The sequence below is a fragment of the Urocampus carinirostris genome, chromosome 16 (genome assembly GCF_059441175.1).
Source record: "Urocampus carinirostris isolate Australia breed hairy pipefish chromosome 16, RoL_Ucar_1.0, whole genome shotgun sequence".
Classification (NCBI taxonomy): domain Eukaryota; kingdom Metazoa; phylum Chordata; class Actinopteri; order Syngnathiformes; family Syngnathidae; genus Urocampus; species Urocampus carinirostris.
In genome coordinates this window covers 1400566-1419262 of record NC_142364.1, presented here as the reverse complement: position 1 = coordinate 1419262, position 18697 = coordinate 1400566, and the positions used below count along the sequence as shown (strand labels likewise).

Here is an 18697-nt window from a genome sequence, read left to right as displayed (position 1 = left end):
AATCACTGATAAAATCAAGTTTAGGATTTGTTATTTAGAGAAACACGAGTCCCACAATGCATTGCGTGTCAAAAAGGGGAAAATTGTGTTTATTAGAAGGACAACAACATACAAAACTAATTTCTGTGAATAAATATTACTGAGCAACTATTAACGTATCAGAATATTTATGTATATTTTGGAATGCTGTTGTAGCATAAAACAAAGCAGTGAGTAAAATCAAATTGTGTAATATTTGACCACGAGATGGCACTGTATTGTCTAAAGCGGTGTCAAATGAGCACAGCATAGCGGCAAGATTAAAGACTTAGGTATGGATTCCACCATGTAAAAGAAATACACATTTCTAGAGCTGTGAATATTTATAGAAATTAACATTGGTATGATAGTTCATGTAGTTTTACCTATTATTCTAATCGTTGTTTTTTACTGCATTACGTTTTTTTGTAAATATTACACACTGTCCCTTTACGATTCATCCCAAAATGCGCTACGCGTCTAAACAAGAAAATTTGCGTTTGAACAAGATAAAAACATACACTATATGAATTAGTGACTACCAGATAACATTGATAATCAAAAATTGAGATTTATGAATATTTAGTTTAAGCAGTAAAAATAAGGGATTCTGTATTATAAGAAACGCAAATCCCACAATGCACTGCGCATCAAACCGGAAGTATTTCCACGACCTCTAATGCATTGTGGGTAAAACGAAAAGGCTCCAAAAAACGCAGGAAATCGTCCAAGTCACGTTGTTGAACTTTTGGTTCAAAACGATTTGAAATCGGTTCGAAATTACAGGTAAGAACGACATAAAATATGATATTTAGATCATATTTATTCATATTGTGAATATCCGAATGAAGGAACGGCAGACGTGATTCTTTCGTCCCCAACACGGATTCGTTCATTCAAGTCCTAAACATCAACTATCCTGCCAAAATGAATAATAGTTTCAAATCAATTAATTTTTGATTTAAGTTTGAATTCATTGGGTATCGTTAGTCAAATTGTAAGAATGTGATTTACTTAAGGTCACTTTTTATCTGGTAACTACGTTAGCAAGGTGTAGCCATGTAAGCTAGCTAGCTATTGTTAGCGGCGTTCGCTTTTTTTTGCAATAAATCATCAAAACTTGCAAGAATGTTTCTAAAAATGTTTTCATGACTCAAAGCTTAAATATGTTAATATGTGTGCTGCTGATTTTTTTCTCTTGCAATGACCGTAAACACCTTACATTTAAAATATAGTGTAGTACCAAAACTGACCTTTAGGGGGCATGTATGGCGTTACAGTACATCTGATCTGCAGAAAACAAGTAAAAGTACTCTAATTAATGGCAAATTGTTGACAAATCAAGTCATATTTATTTGTTTAGCCCTTTATCACAAAGCCTCAAAGGGTTGTACAGAGCACAATAACAAAATAAGTAGTGAAATATAACAACAGCTATATAACATATTTCTATAGGAACTGAAATATTTTAAGTGAAATATGGACAAAAAATGAATATGTAACTTGGCTTACATATAATCTAAATGGCAAATATTATTCTATAAATATTAATATTCTAAAGTGTATATACTCAGGTAAAAAAAACTAAATTAAAGCTAGATTACTAGATAAAATAGTAAAAAAAGGTAAAATGTTAGCTCGATAGCATGCAAAAAATGTAAAACGCTTGGTAGATAGCTTGGTAATTAGCTAAAAATGTACGAAAATAGCTAGCTTCAAAGCCTAGAAAAAGTATCCAGGAAGCTAGCTAAAAAAAACCTGCACATTTTATGCTCATTCGCTTTATGAAACTCAATTACGGGATTGAAGTTTTTTTGTACCAGTAGGAGGCAGTAAATACTACTCACAGTCCCTTTAAAGACAAACACTGCTCCAAATTTTCCACTTTGAGTGCTCATGTCCATGACATTAAGGTTGATTGTGTGACAACACAAGTTAAAATTAAAATAAAGAAATAAAATAAGAATATGTTCTATGTTTGTTCTGCCTGTTTTCGGGCAGGGATCGGGAACCTTTTTGACCCAAAGAGCCATAAAAGCAAAAAATGTTTTCAAAAGAAATTGAGAGAGCCACATATTTTTTCAGCCAAAATTGAAAGAACTGCCAAACACGACAAAAGCTAATTCTTCAGCTCATTTGATTTCACTGTGTGTCATTTGATGATTGAATCAAATGTATGAAATGATAATAATGCCAAATCCTGTGTCCCAAATCAATGTCAATATGCCATTTACAATTTGTATTTCACCTTAAGAGTGTTGAGACCATTTTATTCCATGAAATTTGTCCTTAATAACGGTTTCAAAACAATGTGCATGCACAGTTCTTTTGTAAAAATGTCACAAATGACTGCAAACGTTAAGCATATGGTCATATTCACTGCCCTGAGCGAGAGACAGAGAAGGAAGTGCCTTGCGCTGTGTGCAGGGATCCGCCCACCCGTACTGCTCACCCAAAGTCCTTTGCCAGGGTTTTTATTGATCAGTTGAAATGGTTTCTTATCCAACTTCTGCATGAAGTTGCTTCTGCTTTATATGGACCAAAATCGGGATGAAATCGCATGACTTTGGAACGCTACAGAGAGATGCGCAACAGTTACATTCTTTTTCGGAGCCATACGTACTCATGAAAAGAGCCATATATGGCTCCCGAGCCATAGCTTCCCTACCCCTGTTTGAGGGGAATGATGAAATCGCCTTTGAGCCCATTAGTCTTTGTTTTAAGGGACCTGTAGCATTTGGGCAAAGAGATTGTGCCCGGGGTGAAATCGAGTCCTTCTTAATAGTGTCTGCCCTGCTGCAATAGCGCAGCGTCCTCCAGAACGGGCAGGGAGCAGCCGATGATATTCCGGCCTAACTTATGCAAAGATTAACAAGCTGATGATGTCTTTCTGTATTGTCAGCAGAAAAAAACAAACTAGCTTAAGATGTCGATCGGCGTGCCTATCAAAGTCCTGCATGAGGCCGAGGGACACATCGTGACCTGCGAGACCAACACTGGAGAGGTTTACAGAGGAAAGCTCATTGAAGCGGAGGACAACATGAACTGCCAGGTGAGCCAATTTCAGCATCACACTTCTATAGACCTCCCATATTTGGCATTAAATTTGTACGGAAGTGGGTATGCTATGGTGAAATTGCCATATTTGCATGGATCCATTTTTTTTTTAATTGACTAATGCAACCCAAACCAATAAATGGTAAATGGTCTGCCTTTCTATCACGCTTTTCAAGTCAATGAAGAGCTCCCAAAGCGCTTTACAATGTACTTCACACTTACCCATTCACACACCAATAGGTAGTCAGCCATGCAAGGCTTATTGGAGGCATTACCTTTCTATAATGTCTTTCTTCGATGGCCAGAAAAAGTCTCTTCCTCTTCTTTTCTCTTTGTCCACTTTTCTGCATGTCTTTGGTGGGATCCATTTTGAATGCTAGCTGCTTATTGGGGGCATTAGGGATTCAGTGGACAGTTCGACATATAACATAGAGGAGCCGGTAATCGAACCTGCCTGCGATCTCTTGATTCCAAGACGAGTGCTCTACCTCCTGAGCTAATGCTAATAATTACATAACAAAAGAAATCTAGTAAGTACTGCTTGTATGTAATTTGTGTATATAATTAAATAAATGTACAAATAGAGATATAAGTAATGGTAGAAATAATGTAATTTACCTTTGGTCTGATATGACTTTTGATACAGTGGTGTAGTGGGTGAGTGTGGATTAAAAAATAAGGCATACGTTTTTTTCTTATATACTAAATGGTAAAACCCAGGCTCACCCAGGCCCAACAGCTTTCACTGGTTTACCCCCGCTGCATCATACAGGTGCCCTGCCCATCCCTTAGAACGCCCATCTTAATGGTAAAATGAAAATAACTACGCATATGATGGTATAAAAATATGTATAACGTTTTCGTGCCACTTTTGTCCACTTTTTTTTTTTATTGTGTATTTTATTCAAGATATTTATAAAATTTCCTGGGGAAAGAACACTTTTGAATTTTTTTTTTTTTAATGCGTATTTATCAAATTTATTGCTCATTCATGAATGTACTTGGGACCAATTGAATTGATCAACATGATCTTTTTTCCTCACGTATTGGTTTAAGTCTTTATGGGCAGATAAAATGATCTAATCTATCATCATTTTCCCTCCGAGCTGGCCTTTCTGCCATATTTTTTAACCCAGGGCGGCCCACAACTCTCTTTGCCCACTCCTTGCTTTATTGACTCTTCATTTTTAATGGTCCTGATTGTTTAGCCAATACACCTTAGCCAACATAACTATTTGTGTGACTTCTTTTTGTTTTATAATCGCAGGCTTTGTTTCAATGGTTGTCATGTTTAGCAGCTCCCTTTAATAATAATAATAATGCATTTTATTTAAAAGCGCCTTTCAGGCCACCCAAGGACACTGTACAAACAATGAAAGAAAAAAAAATACAATTTAAAAAGTTGTAAACGAAATAATAAATAAAAACAAGACATAAAATCATAAAAACATAAGAAATGGAGAAGCTATGTGTTGTAGGCAGTCCTGAACAGGTGTGTTTTTAGACGGGACTTAAAAGTGGAGAGAGGTGTGCAGTTTTGGAGGTCCGGAGGTAGATTGTTCCAAAGCTTGGGAGCAGCGCGACTGAAGGCTCTGGCTCCCATGGTGCTCAGATGGGCAGGGGGCACTGACAGTCGGAGGGAGGACGAGGATCTGAGGGAGCGAGTGGGGACGTGCACCTGGAGAAGGTCGGACAGGTAAGGAGGAGCCAGGTTGTGAATGGCCATATATGTCTATAAGATGAGTTTGTAGCTGATGCGATGCTGAACAGGAAGCCAGTGTAGCTGTTGGAGAACGGGGGTGATGTGCTGCTGGGAAGATGTTTTTGTGATGATGCGAGCAGAGGCGTTTTGAACCAGCTGAATTTTATGGAGGGACTTTTGGGGAAGGCCGAAGAGGAGAGCATTGCAGTAGTCAAGGCGGGATGTGACAAGACTGTGGACGAGAATAGCAGTAGTGCGGGGGGTGAGGGAAGGGCGGAGTCTGGTAATATTGCGGAGGTGGAAATAAGCAGTGCGGGTGATGGTGTTGATATGTGAGTGGAAGGTAAGCATGCTATCCAGGATGACACCCAGACTCTTGACCTGGGGGGAGGGGGACACTAAGGAGCTGTCGATGTTGAGAGAGAAGTTGTTTACTTTGGATAAAGTGGATTTGGTGCCAAGAAGGAGGAATTCTGTTTTATTGGCATTTAATTTAAGAAAGTTTGTTGTGAACCATGTTTTGAGTTCGGAAAGGCAAGAGGTGAGGGAGGGAGGTGGGAGTATGGAGTTTGGTTTGCAGGAGAGGTAGAGTTGGGTGTCATCAGCAAAGCAGTGAAAGTGGATATTAAATTTGCGGAGGATGTGACCAAGAGGCAAGAGGTAGACGATGAAGAGAAGAGGACCTAAGACAGATCCCTGGGGTACACCTGTGGTGACTAGGGAGGGCTTTGAGGTGAAGGATTTCAGCTGGACAAACTGAGTGCGGCCAGTGAGATAGGAATGGAACCAACTGAGGGGAGTATGGGTGAGACCAATGGAGGAGAGTCTAGTGAGGAGGATAGGGTGAGAGATTGTGTCGAAGGCGGCGCTCAAGTCTAGGAGGATGAGGATGGAGACTAAACCGGAGTCGGATGCTATGAGGAGATCATTTACAATACGGATTAGGGCAGTCTCTGTGCTGTGGCGGGGGCGGAAACCAGACTGAAAGGGCTCATAGAGAGAGTGGAGGGACAGGTGCGAGTGGAGTTGAGCAGCAACAGTTTTTTCAAGGATTTTTGAAATAAATGGAAGGTTGGAGATGGGGCGGAGGTTGTCGAAGTTGTTGGGGTCAGCACCATGTTTTTTAAGTGTAGGAGTAACAGCAGCGGTTTTGAAAAGTGATGGGACAATACCAGAAGAGAGTGAGGAGTGAATAATGGCAGATATGAGAGGAAGCAGGGAAGGGAGGCAGGATTTAACAAGGGATGAAGGGAGGGGATCGAGCTGGCAAGTGGTGGGCTTGGATTTGAGTATGAGGTTGGATAATTCAGCAGTCGTGGGTGGAGCAAAACTGGAGAAGAAGTGACAAGGAGAAGGAAATTCAGATGGGGAGGGAGCAGACAGGTTTTGATGGAGTTGGTGATGAATCTTAAGGATTTTGTGATTGAAGTACTCCATTATGGAGTTGCAGGTTGCTGTGGAGTACAGGTGGAGGGGGAGAGAATTTGGTGGCTGGAGGATTTTGTTCATGACAGAGAAGAGAGTTCTTGAATTTCCTTCGTTGGAAAGGATGAGGCCGGAGTAGTAGCTGGATTTGGTTTGTGCAATTTGGTCCTTGTATTTAGCAGTATGGGTAGTGTACATGTCCTTATGGATGGTGAGGCCGGTTTTCTTATAGAGTCGCTCAAGTTGGCGGTTCTTTGATTTCATTGACCGAAGAGCGGGTGTAAACCAGGGGGCAGATGTGGAGAACGAGGCAGTCCTGGTTTTCAGGGGGGCAAGAGAATTTAGAATATTTGTGAGGCAGGTATTGTAGTGAGTGGTAAGCTCATCCGGGCTTGAAAGAGCTTCTGGGGGTGGGGAACGGTCAATAATGGAGCAGAGGGTGTCAATGTTGATATTTTTGGTATTACGAAAAGAAATGAGACGGGAGGTTTTGACAGTAGAGAGACAGAGTACGGTGTTAAAAGTGAGGAGGACATGATCAGATTCAGGAAAAACGTTGGAAGTGGGCTTGGAAGTAGAGAGGCCAGAGCAGCAAACCAAGTCCAATGTGTGGCCTTTAATGTGGGTGGGGAAGTCAATAAGGCTGTGTATCCCGAGACTCTCCAGGCAGGATGTGAAGTCTCTGGTGAGTGGCAGGTTGGGGTTGTCCATGTGAATATTGAAATCTCCTAATAAAATTAAATTTGGCGAGAGAGTGGATAAATGTGTAATTAAGCTGGAGAATTCATTGATAAAATCACTATGTGGCTTTGGGGGGCGATAAATTGAAGCAATAATGGTTGGCGTGGGTCCGGGGAGCTTAAACACCAGACATTCAAAGGAAGTCGATGAAGTGACGGAGACAGGCAAGACTTTCCACTTCTCGCGGTGAATTACCGCGAGACCTCCTCCACGGCCGTTGCCACGGGGACGGCAGATGTAAACAAAGCCGGGAGGAGTGGAGTCATTCAGAGCAGCGAAGTCGTTTGTTTGTTGCCAAGTTTCTGTTAAAACGAGGAAGTCGAGTTTTCGTTCAGCGAGGACGTCTTGGATGAGGTGGCCCTTGTTAATAGTATCACTGCAGTACAGAAAGTACAGATTATGAGCACACGAGATTGTGAAGTGAGGGCAAAATGGGTAATTGTGGGAGGGAATTCAGCCAATGGCAAATCTGCATCTTAATGAAGATGTTATGCAAACCGATGCAACCGCATCTTATATGATGTCGACCATTAGCAGATGCGCATCTTAGAGAATTAGGCACTTCATTCGCACAGTCGGCTTAGCAAACGCCACAACCTTTGGATTTTGTTTTAGGTCACGGCCATTTTTGTTGTCATGGGGTGGGGGAAATGCTGTAGAAGGGCCAAAAAGCATTACAAATATGAAAATATCATAAGATTGGAACACTGCTGCTTGGATTTCTTGACTCTTGCTTGCATGGCATCACCTGCATGAATATAAAAATCATTTTTTTTAGCTTCAAATCATCTCACGACAGATGTATACAACTATATATATATATTTTCATTTTTCTCCTGATTCCCAGATGTCCAACATCACCGTGACCTACCGGGACGGTCGGGTGGCCCAGCTGGAGCAAGTCTACATCCGCGGCAGCAAAATCCGCTTCCTGATTTTACCCGACATGTTAAAGAACGCGCCCATGCTGAAAAGTATGAAAAACAAGAACCAGGGATCGGGTGCGGGAAGAGGCAAGGCGGCCATTCTCAAAGCGCAAGGTGGGTGCGAGGCTGTTAAAGGGACAGTGTGTCATATTTAGTGGCTCTCGGTGGTACGAGTTAACTTTCGTTCTGTAAAAAAAATATTCCTTATATGTTGCTCCCAGACCTTGGAACAATTAGCCCTTGCACATGACTTCCTGTTTTTACTTTTCTAACATTATTTTATGCTATATTTGAAGATTTTTGAGTTAACAATGTTTTATTTGGGTGCAGCACTTAGTCTTCAGTTGTGGCTGTTGTAAAGGGTTTTATAAAAGTTAGTTTTAGTTAAAAAAAACCCGCATAGGTTGATGAATTTCTAGTTTTACATATTGGATCCCTACCCAGAGCTGGCCGCCATGTACGTCGGGTATCTTACTGCTACGTTGTGCTCATTTGCCACCGTTTTTTGTTCCTGTTGGACCAGGGGTGTCAAACTCATTTTAACTCGGGGACCACAAGATGGAACAAACATTCTCTCAGGGGGGCGGACTAATGGGGTAGGAAGAATAAAAAGGAGAAATGGACAGAAAGAAGAAAAAAAGGAAGAATGAAAAGATGGAGAGAAAGAGAGACGGACAGAAACAAAAAGAAACAACGAAAAAGAGAAAGAAAGATTAGAAGATTGAGGAGAAAGAAAACGACAGAAAGAAATAAGAGAGACGGAGAGAACAAGAGAGAGGGTGGGACAAAGAGAGAGAGACAAAGGAGAGCGAGAGACGGGGAATGTTAAACAAGAGATAAAAAGAGAATTAGTGAGAGTGGGGGAAAGAAATAAATCCAAATAGACAGAAGGGGAGAAAGGGGAGGTTGATCTAAGAGAGAAAAGACCAAGACAAGGAAAAAAGGGAGAGCCAAAGAAGGTAAAAAGACACAGATAGATAAAGAGAAGAGAAACAAAGAAAGAAAGAGAGTGAGTGAGAGAGAGAGAGAACTAGAAGGTGAGAGAAAAAGGGAGGATGAGAGAGAAAGACAGAAAGAAAGAAAAATAAACACCAAAAAAGAGAAAGAAAGATTAGAAGATTGAGGAGAAAGAAATAAGAGAAAGAGGGAGAGAACAAGAGAGAGGGTGGGACAAAGTAAAAGGGAGAAAGAGAGAGAGATATAAAGGAGAGCGAGAGACGGAGAATGTTAAACAAAAAAGATGAGAGAAATAGTGAGAGGGTGGGAAAGAAAAAGAGAGAAAAAGAAATCCAAATAGAAAGAGAGAAGGATAAAAAGAGGAGGTTGATGCAAGAGAGAAAAAAGGTGAGAGAAAAAGGGAGGACGAGAAAAAGAAATACTAGTACAGCGTTTGTGAGCGGCGCCTGGCTTTGGCAAAATCAAGTGGACCTATTTCAACCTGCAGCTCGTTTTTCTCTTGCGCTCCCCTCAGCTTTGTTTCGCGGGCCGGATTCAATCCCTTTGCGCGCCTGATCCGGCCCGCGGGCCACCCGTTTGACACCTGTGCGTTAGATAATACAGTGCCATTGAGTTTTCAAATATGACACACTGGGGCTTTTTTCATCAATTCTCTGCTTAAAATGTGTTTACTCATTGAAATGTTGTCGTTTCTCCAGTGGCCGCGAGAGGCAGAGGGCGCGGCGGAATGGGAAGAGGAAACATGTTCCAAAAGAGGCGATAATTGCTGCAGCTTTTTGTTTTTTGTATATTTTTTTTCTTCCCCTTCGATCGGTCATCTTGTACGTGGCGGTGTATTTCTGCAATTACGTTTTATAATGAGAAATAAACCCTTTTGGATTCGACACGTCCTTTTTTTTTCGCTCTACTAACTCGATAACATGAATCAACTCATTTACTTGTTTTATTCTACTTCTAGTGTGCCGGCGATTGGCAGAAGTTTTATCGACGAGCCAATGAACGAAGAGCAAATGTGAAAGAATAACTCATTTTCATCCCTGTGGCCGCAACCAATCGGCAGAGGTTTCAGTTATACTTATACAAAGAGTAGTTTTTGGTACCCAGCAAGGATGACTTTGCCCGTTAGGTGTTGAAGGATTTTATACATTGGACTATAGAAGGATTTTATACGATTGAATAGAAATTGCATTTAACTTAATGCAGAAGATATTCACTGACTGGGCTGTGGTGCGAGGTCAGGGCACCCAGGTGGAAAACGTTGTTTACAGGAACGGCGGGAACGGGACGTACGGCTGATAAGATAATCGGCACATCCGGACGCTGGTGACGCAGAAAGGCCCCGATGACGTAGAAACGCTCGGTGTTGTTTTGAGTACCCCAGACTTCTGCGAGACGGTGAAGCCCAGGGGGCTTCCTTGGCGCGCCCATGGGAGGAGTCGGCACGCCATTATGCAGGAGAAGATGGCCAATAGGAGAGAGCTAAAGGACTTGAGAAGAAGGCTCCCCAGAGACTCTGTCGCTAATTCGGCCGTTTTTGATGCCGTACACTTAGTTAAATTTTTAGGGAAAATAAATCTTCCACCGTGTGGAAATGTTCAAGAAAAGAACGCTCATAAATTTTTGGTTGAATGTAAGTTGTGTTTAGTTAATGGAGTCGGATAACACGTTCGAACAATTCGGTAAACGCTACATTTTGATATTTAATTCCCAACAGTGTGATGTTTTTTTTTCCCAGTAACAGCTTGCTGGTGCCAAAATTTTCAAGTAAGTTTTACTCAGTGTTTTGTAATTGCTATAATATTCCACTTACATAATTTTCTTGTGAAATTAGATGACACAAGGTTTTTCTTATTTACAGTAGCATTAAGCAGATTAGTAGTTAATTTAGTGATATGGCTCTTGATAGTGGAAAATCATAAATCTTTTTGGTGCTTTTAGGCTTCCGTCACCTCAATTTTACATACTTATTGAAAATAAAAACCATTTCTTTTTTTTCTTGTCCTGCATACTTGCGAAGCTTTTGACATTAAAAGCGTTATATTTTATCGTGTAGTCTATTTAAATGTGCGAAACACGATTCGTCTCCAGAGTATAAAAACTTGCTTGTTTAGAACTGGAAGTGGCAACATTTTACATATATACCAGAGCGATATCCCCCAAGTGGGAGTCATTTCTGACTCTTTCTGGGAGATTGATACCGAGGAGGGGGTTCCCAGCCCCCTCGCTCAACCCAACTGTTGTGTTGGGAGTCACCTCCCAATTCCAACCCCTAATGCTGAGTTCCGATCAGCGAGGCAATGAGTACCAATGTTAGGTATGACTCGGCCAAGGCTTGAACCAGCGACCTCCCAGTCTCGGGGCGGGTGCCTTACCCGCAAGGCCACCCAGCTGGTAAACTTTAAAAAAAAAAACAAATTGAATCTGCTCATTGGAGGGATTTAATTTTATCCAGTCTTGTAATAGTTAAAATATGATGCTTTTCCTGTTACATCCTTTTCCTGCATTATAAGATTGACATAAGGTTTTTATCTAATTTGTAACTTAGCAAAAAACACCCAAAATGAGTTAAATTAAGCAATATTCTGGAAAATCATCTCTTTTGTATTTCTACACTTCCGTAACCTCCAATGTATTAAAAACACAAAAAATGGAGCCTATGACTCGTACTTTGATAAATGATCTTTTCTTTTTAATTACATATATTTGTTTAAAATATTCCAATTTCTTGGTTTACATTCAATTTCTTCCATCCTTATTCAAGACCACTTATCCTCAGTAGGGTCGCGGGGGTGCTGGAGCCCATACCGGCTATCTTGGGGCAGTGGGCAGGGGACACCCTCAACTGGTTGGATTTCATTTCAGTCTTTTAAATGAGAAGAAAATTAAAACAAAGTATTACAGCATATGTATACATTTTGTAGGAAAAAAAAATATTGGTCCAATGCCAGATAATCTTGCTTATTTACGATCATTTCTTCCTCTTGTCACGAGGCCCTTTAACTCCACCCGGGGGATTAAAAGCCCACATTTGCTTATTAACCTGTTTTCATTATAGTGTGTATTTTCCGTAGCACTATTTTAATACTAAATAGCAAAACGTTATATTGGGTATTTCTGTATTCTATATCTTTATTTTAATATGTTATTTTTCAACACAAGGATACTGCTGGAAGTGGGAATTTCCCTATGGGGATGAATAGAGTATTTCAATATTTTGTTAATGATTTTAATCAAATTTGAAAAAAGTTTAAATGTGTTCACTATAACTATATTTTGCCATGATATGTAATTCATTTTAAGATTTACTTTTAGTAAAATGAAAATAATACCTGAAATGGTTGAAAAGAAGGATCCAAAGTTCTTTCTAACCGGCTGTTGGGGGTGATAAAGGGGAATATTATCCTTTCTTGTTCTAAATTGAATGTTTTTATACAATACTTTGAGTTCCAATTCTTTGCCTGAAAATCCTATATAGACCATATACATTTTTATGTATTAATTGATATATACAGTAATCCCTCGGTTATCGCAGTTAATGGGGACAAAAACCACCCGCGAAAAGTGAAAATCTGCGAAGTAGCGACGCCCCTTTAAAAATGCTTAAAAAAAAATAAAAAAAAATGTATATATATATATATATTTTTTTTTTTAATTATTTGGTTTTATTATTATTTTTTAGACCTGGTTAATGGGGACCAAAACAACCCGCGAAAAGTGAAAATCTACGAAGTAGCGACGCCCTTTAAAAAATGCTTAAAAAAAAAATTTATATATTTTATTTTATTTTATTTTTTAGACCCGCGAAGCTCTGAACCCGCGAACGTGGAACCGCGAAGTAGCGAGGTCCCGCTGTATTTGGTAACGTATGTCGAAGCAAAACTCTATCGTAAATCGAGGATCTCACCCACGATTCTCATATCCCCAGTCGGCCACTAGGGGCGCCATTGGCCGGGCGTATCAAGTGGAGCCAAATAAAAATAGGTCATAAACAAGATTTGTGCTCCAGCCAAGAATCTTTTGACAGACGTCGATTTCATCTTCTATTTACTGAGTAAATTCACGTTTTATTTTATGAATGATTTTATTTTGAGTGTCAAAACATTGCCTCGGATGAATCTGGCTGTCACATCTTCACCGGAGAGGAGAGCGGGGACCACTTGACATCTAAAAGTCTTTTTGCCCACTAATAACAAGGTAAGATTTGATTTTATTTCTCAACCGAATGATTACAACTTCTATATTTTTATCTTATCGTTGGACACTGTCATTTTCAACCCACGCGTTGGAGAACATCTGGATCTCGTCCATTGCTAGCGTTAGCCGAGTTAGCATAGTGGGACGTTGGGCTGTTTTCCTTTTTTATATATAAATATTAATGACCTACAGTATTCGCGTTTTTATCTTAATCTTCATTCAAATTGACCTATCCAGCTCAATGTCGTTTTATTATATAATGGGAAAAGTGGTGTTAAGCCATCGACAGTATTTTGTATTATTGAACGTGAAGTGGTCGTGAGAACCATAAAGGGAAGTCATTGAACGCATCAGCGTTCGTGTTTACATGCGATAGAAACCAGCACGACGCGGATCTGCTATAAAGGTATTCCCTCGACTTTCGCGGTGAATCCGTTCCATAACCACCTGCATCTAGTAAATTTCCGTGGTGTAAGAAGCGTGTATATATAATATATATATTTATTGAGTGTATGGGTGAGATGAGTACCTCCTGAGGTTTGGATTGCAAAGTGAAAATGCTGTATAGGAACCTATGGTAATTGTTCTGAACCCCTGCACTTTGGATCAAAACATTGAAATAACAAATAGTGTAGTGTTAGGGAAAAAAACTATATTAAAAATGTAGCGTTTACCAAATTATTCGAGTTAGTTATCTGACTCAATTAACCAAACACAAACTTCATTCTTCTAACAATGCATGCTCGTTTCTTTATGGAATAATGAACGAGAATAGCCGACATTTTCACAAGGGGGTAGATTTATTTTCTTAAAGTATTTAATGAAGTGAATTCCATGGAATTTGCCAATTGATTGTCGAATTAGTCGAATTTGTCTTCGTCGAGCATCCCTCTTTTCTCTCTTCTGTCTTCTTCCCACGTCTTTTCACAAGCTGGGGTGTTGGCTCCTCCCCCACGGGCGGGCTACAAACTCCCCACGTGGCCTCCACCTAGTCGCCACCTCGTCTGACCGGTGCGTCACGAAGGCCCCTCCCATGGGGCGGGTCAGGTGCCAGCTTCACCACCTCCTCGCCGAAAGGCGCCGCTACGTCTAAAAAACTCACAAGAAAGCGTATCAGAACAACTTCTCCAAACAATGTCTCCTCTCCCGCGTCACAGGCTCCTCCGGCGTCCGCCCTTGTCCCCATTCTCGCTGTTTTCTGTCATTCTTGTCTCGGCCGCACTGACCCCAAGCCTTCCCTGTGAAAAATCCCCACTGGATTCAACAAATGTAATTTGTCTAAAATTGTATAAAATCCCTTATAGTCAAATAAATAAAATATAAAATCCTCCAGTAGTGTAGTGTATAGCACGTTTTCTCACTCAAAAGTTGGGTCAGGCGTCCATTTACAGCAGCTTATCGTTTCCACGGATCAGTCTGCGGGTAGGCCCCGTTGATCTCTTAACGAAGCCGCGGTCCAGATGGCCTCATTGATGGCCTCATTGATGCGCACGGATGTCTTTAGGTCCGCGCGTTCACGTTTAATGCCTGGCGACGACGCGCAGCGCATTTGCTAGCTCAGCAGCATCCTCGCTCGAGCGAGCTCTCCCATCCGATTTTTTTTTTTTTTTGTGACAATAAGAAGCTAAGTAGAACAGCTGGTGTTTGAAAATGGCTTGTGTCTTCTCATTTTTACATCGGAGTAATCACGGGGAATCCGTCCAGTTAGCTTCAAAACCTTGCTGCTTTTTTTTTTTGTAAGAGATAGAAACCAAAATGACTCGACTCGAGAGCATCAGGTAACTACTTGTATACTTCTTAGGCCATGGATTCACACCGGATTTCTTCCTTTTCTTCTTTTCTTGCCATTGTCGTGGAATTGTGAAGTCAGCTTATCGACATAATGAGGACACTTTTGTTTAGATAGGAAATTCCAGGCTTGCCCCGTCTTCTAAATCCATATGCATTTATATAAATAACTGTATATACAGTATTCGTGCATAACACCAGTGTCCTAAACTATTGACAAAGAAGTTAGCAGACAGCAGAGCAGACAACTCTGAAAAGTTGCCTGCCCAGCCTTAAAGTTGCCTGCCCCATTTTTCACAACTTGAAACACAATAATGTTTGCGTTGCGTCGTCCACGTGAACTCCTCTTTCTACGATGCTTTTCATGTACTTTTACGTTTTGTAGCGTCATCCGTTTTGTTAGCTTCTTTTGAATCTTTCTTCTGGGGCTTAAGTTTTGGCTTGATTCCTTACCACTTCTCATTTTTTCTTGTGTTCTCTGTGTGTCTACTTTGGAAAAAGAGATGCAAATGCACGACTTCATAACGCTTGGGAGAGTCCGGAAGCAGGAAGTTATTCGATGAAGTCTTCTGATTTGATGCAGAGTACGCAAATTGCCAAAGGAACCGAAATTCCCAAATTTCCAAACCGAACGAAGATTTTGAAATCGGAATAAAGCAAACGTTTGATTTGAGAAAGTTGTCGGCCACCCGGGCGGAGACGTTTTGGAAAATTGTCACCAGACTTAAAAGACACTGATAACACATACAGAATTTATTCATACCCCAAAAATAACTCAAATGTTCGGATGCGTGTTATAATCGAGGTTTCACGGTAGCATATTGCTGTATTCGTGCAATGATCGATCAGTCGAAAAATATCAACAATCCCAAAACAGTGGATGCAACGAGAATCGAACCCGGGTCTCCGAGAGTGTCGAATCCTAACCCCTAGACCACCTGCGATAGAGATGACATACAAAATGGCATTCGATTTAATCTCATTGTTTTACTTTTTTTTTAATTCACGGTACCAGAGACGAATGTTAGAGAATGGAGAAAACAGAATCCATGATTAAGAATCCATAATCCATCAATCCTTAAATAATTCGTTGCCTGGAAACCAACGCAACATTTATCAGTTAAGCCTACACTACATTTGTTATTTTCATCCCTAATTACTCCTGGTATTTAAAATCTGAGTGCCATTTGATATTTATAAACATTTCTTAGCCACTGTGACTGAATTTATATTATTGTCACAGAATAGATGCACAAACATGGGTCAAAAATGAGGAATCGCAGAGAAAGTCAGGCTTCGGATTCTTTTCATCAGGCCTTGTTTAATCCAGAGCAACAAAGACAACAGACACTCAAGCTTGATTTACGCATGCGGGAGGGCAGCATCTCGCATTTATACGCTTTCGTTTTGCTGCTATTGTCGTGGAATAATGAGGTCAGAGCTTATAGACATAATGAGCATACATTTGTTTAGACAGGACATTCCAGGCTTGTTTCTCCCGAGTTTAAATGTCAGCGAAGCAATAATACTCGCCTTGGTTTGGAACAGCAAAGCGAAGCTGACGGGAACTTGGCTGGGTCACAGTGACATGTGGACGATCGCAAAACGGTATTGGCTAAGATGGTTCGATTCTGAGAGGAACACTGTCGGTTCAGGGAAGCATGCACTTTGAGAAAAACAAGCGCAGCATCGGGAGCAACATGTGATATTTCTGACGTGATGTTTTTGCTCCAGAGGGTATAAGAAAGCTGATTGTCTCTTAGACGAATGAGAACGCTGTTTGATCGCTGACGAATATCAATAAACGAAGTCTCCCTCTCCGTCAAACTTCTCTGCGCTTTTGTGCATATTTTTGGGGCGAGCAGATTAACATGATCACAACACGTCGTATGGTCCACCCCTTCATAGGGTATTTTCTATGCTGTATTCTTATAAATATTTGACAAGCACAAATAAACAACATACGAAAAACAAATAAAACTCGATGTACTCGCTCAAATACGGAAGCCGCTGTAAGAGAGACATTGGCCGGGCTCTCCTGTGCCTCGCTTACATTATGGAGAGGTTAAGTCAATTCAAGCTGTGTTTATTTGTATAGCCCTTTATCACAAGGAGTCTGAAAGGGCTGCACAGACCACAGATGATTGCAAACCACAGACCATTATGACAGCATCCCCTGATCTAAAACCTACATGAGGGCAAGGAAAAACTCAAAAAACCTTAACATGAGGAAAAGGAAGAAGCTTTGAGAAGGGATAGTCTCAAAGGGCTGTACAGAATAAAGACTATTGCAAACCACAGACTATTATGACACCATCCTCTGATCTAAAACCGACACGAGGGCAAGGAAAAACTCAAAAAACCTTAACATGAGGAAAACGAAGTGACCTTGAGAATATCACCCAAAAAGTTTTCTCCCCCACATGAAACAAATAGTACCGGTTTCCATGGTTACCAGTGGCAGGAGAATCTTCCTGATCCGACTCATATACAACGCCTTCAACATCTAGTCGCCGTTGTTTTTTGTCTCTACAAGGCTGTTCACAGTGTAGCCTTTGAAAACGGACTTGTTTAAAGATGTCCAGGGATCCTCTTCAATGAATTCCCAAGGATATCACGTCCTCCTTTCACGGGATGAGTAAGTGTAACCTTTGTCGTCCTCCTCTTGGATATTGCGAGGGATGGCAAAGGTCTCCAATTTGAGAGGACGGCGACAAGTAAGAAGGAGCCTGCAAAGTCTCACCTCCACTCTGTTGAGTCAAAAGAAGTAACATCCATCCATTCGTTTTCTGCACACTTATCCTCACTAGGGTTGCGGAGGGACTGGAGCCCATCTCAGCTGACTTGGTTCAGTGGGCAGGGGACACCCTGAATTGGTTTTCAGCCAGGACACAGAGACAGACAACTCGCTCATTCACACCTAGGGACAATTTGGACTGGCCTGTTTTTAATCAGTAGGAGGAAACCGGAGTGCCCGGAGGAAACCCACGCAAGCACAGGGAGAACATGCAAACTCCACACGAAGAGGCTGCGGTAGCTGGAATTGAACTGTGGGGCTGCGCGCTAATCACCTATCCACCGTGCCGCCCCTGTAACTAGCATCTATATTTAATACCTGACGACTCATCAACTATTAAAACGATTAGTCAAATAATCATCCATCCATCCATTATCTGCACCGCTTATCCTCAGTAGGGTCGCGGGGGTACTGGAGCCCATCCCAGCTATCTTCTGGCAGTGGCCAGGGGACACCCTCAACTGCTTGCCAGCCAATCACAGAGACCGAAAACGTACTCGCTCATTCACACTTATGGACAATTTGTTTAGGCCAATTAACCTCACATGCATGTTTTTGGAATGTGGGAGGAAACCGGAGTGCCCAGATGAAACCCACGCAAGCACGGGGAGAACATGCAAACTCCACACAGGAGGTTCGATCTCATGACTTCAGAACTGCGCCGCACATGCGCAAACCACTGCGCTGCCGTGCTACCTGTCTAATAATCAGAAACTTATTATTTCTTTCTTAAATTTAGCATAAAGTTGATTTAATAATAATGATATGTACAGTGTGTGTCATCAAATTCATATCGGCTTGAATGTCACTTGAATTTTACCAAGGCGAGTCAGACTCCTTTTTGACGTGAGTCAAGTCAACTCATGTTTATATGTATGGGCCTTTATAACAAGAAGTCTGAAAGGACTGACAGACGATGGACGAGTGATACACTATCCCCTGATCTAAATCCTACATGAGGGCAAGGAAAAAATGCAGCATAAGGAAATGAAGAAACTTGGAGATGGGGCCTGCACATGAGGTCATCCCTCTTCCAGAATAACCAGGCTGCAACGGATGTTTTAGATAGATAGATAGATAGATGGATACTTT

General features: G+C 41.1%; 2 protein-coding genes across 5 annotated transcripts in view; both read left to right on the top strand.

Annotated features, from left to right (window-relative positions):
* Window positions 1-663: 663 nt before the first annotated feature.
* Window positions 664-9710, top strand: LOC148349948 (small nuclear ribonucleoprotein Sm D3). Of its 2 annotated transcripts, none has more exons than XM_088355986.1 (4): window positions 664-804; window positions 2921-3070; window positions 7791-7983; window positions 9525-9710. In XM_088355986.1, the coding sequence occupies exons 2-4, from the start codon at window positions 2945-2947 to the stop codon at window positions 9587-9589; spliced, it is 384 nt and encodes a 127-aa protein (XP_088212112.1). In that variant the 5' UTR covers window positions 664-804; window positions 2921-2944; the 3' UTR covers window positions 9590-9710. The 2 variants fall into 2 exon arrangements, with proteins under 2 accessions (XP_088212112.1, XP_088212113.1); XM_088355987.1 differs by having other exon boundaries at window positions 680-804; window positions 2925-3070.
* A 3057-nt stretch (window positions 9711-12767) lies between these two features.
* camkk2 (calcium/calmodulin-dependent protein kinase kinase 2) overlaps window positions 12768-18697 on the top strand; it is a 32991-nt gene continuing 27061 nt past the window's right edge. For all 3 annotated transcript variants that reach the window (XM_088355566.1, XM_088355565.1, XM_088355564.1), the window contains exon 1: window positions 12768-13020. The gene's annotated coding sequence lies outside the window, so the exon portion shown is untranslated. The remainder of the gene's footprint in view (window positions 13021-18697) is intronic.

Bases quoted from the DNA above. Each gene is read 5' to 3' on its own strand.
- LOC148349948 (XM_088355986.1), top strand. From the start codon at position 2,945: ATGTCGATCGGCGTGCCTATCAAAGTCCTGCATGAGGCCGAGGGACAC. The intron at 3,071-7,790 runs GTGAGCCAATTT...CCTGATTCCCAG, and splicing joins AGGACAACATGAACTGCCAG to ATGTCCAACATCACCGTGAC. The intron at 7,984-9,524 runs GTGGGTGCGAGG...TCGTTTCTCCAG, and splicing joins GGCCATTCTCAAAGCGCAAG to TGGCCGCGAGAGGCAGAGGG.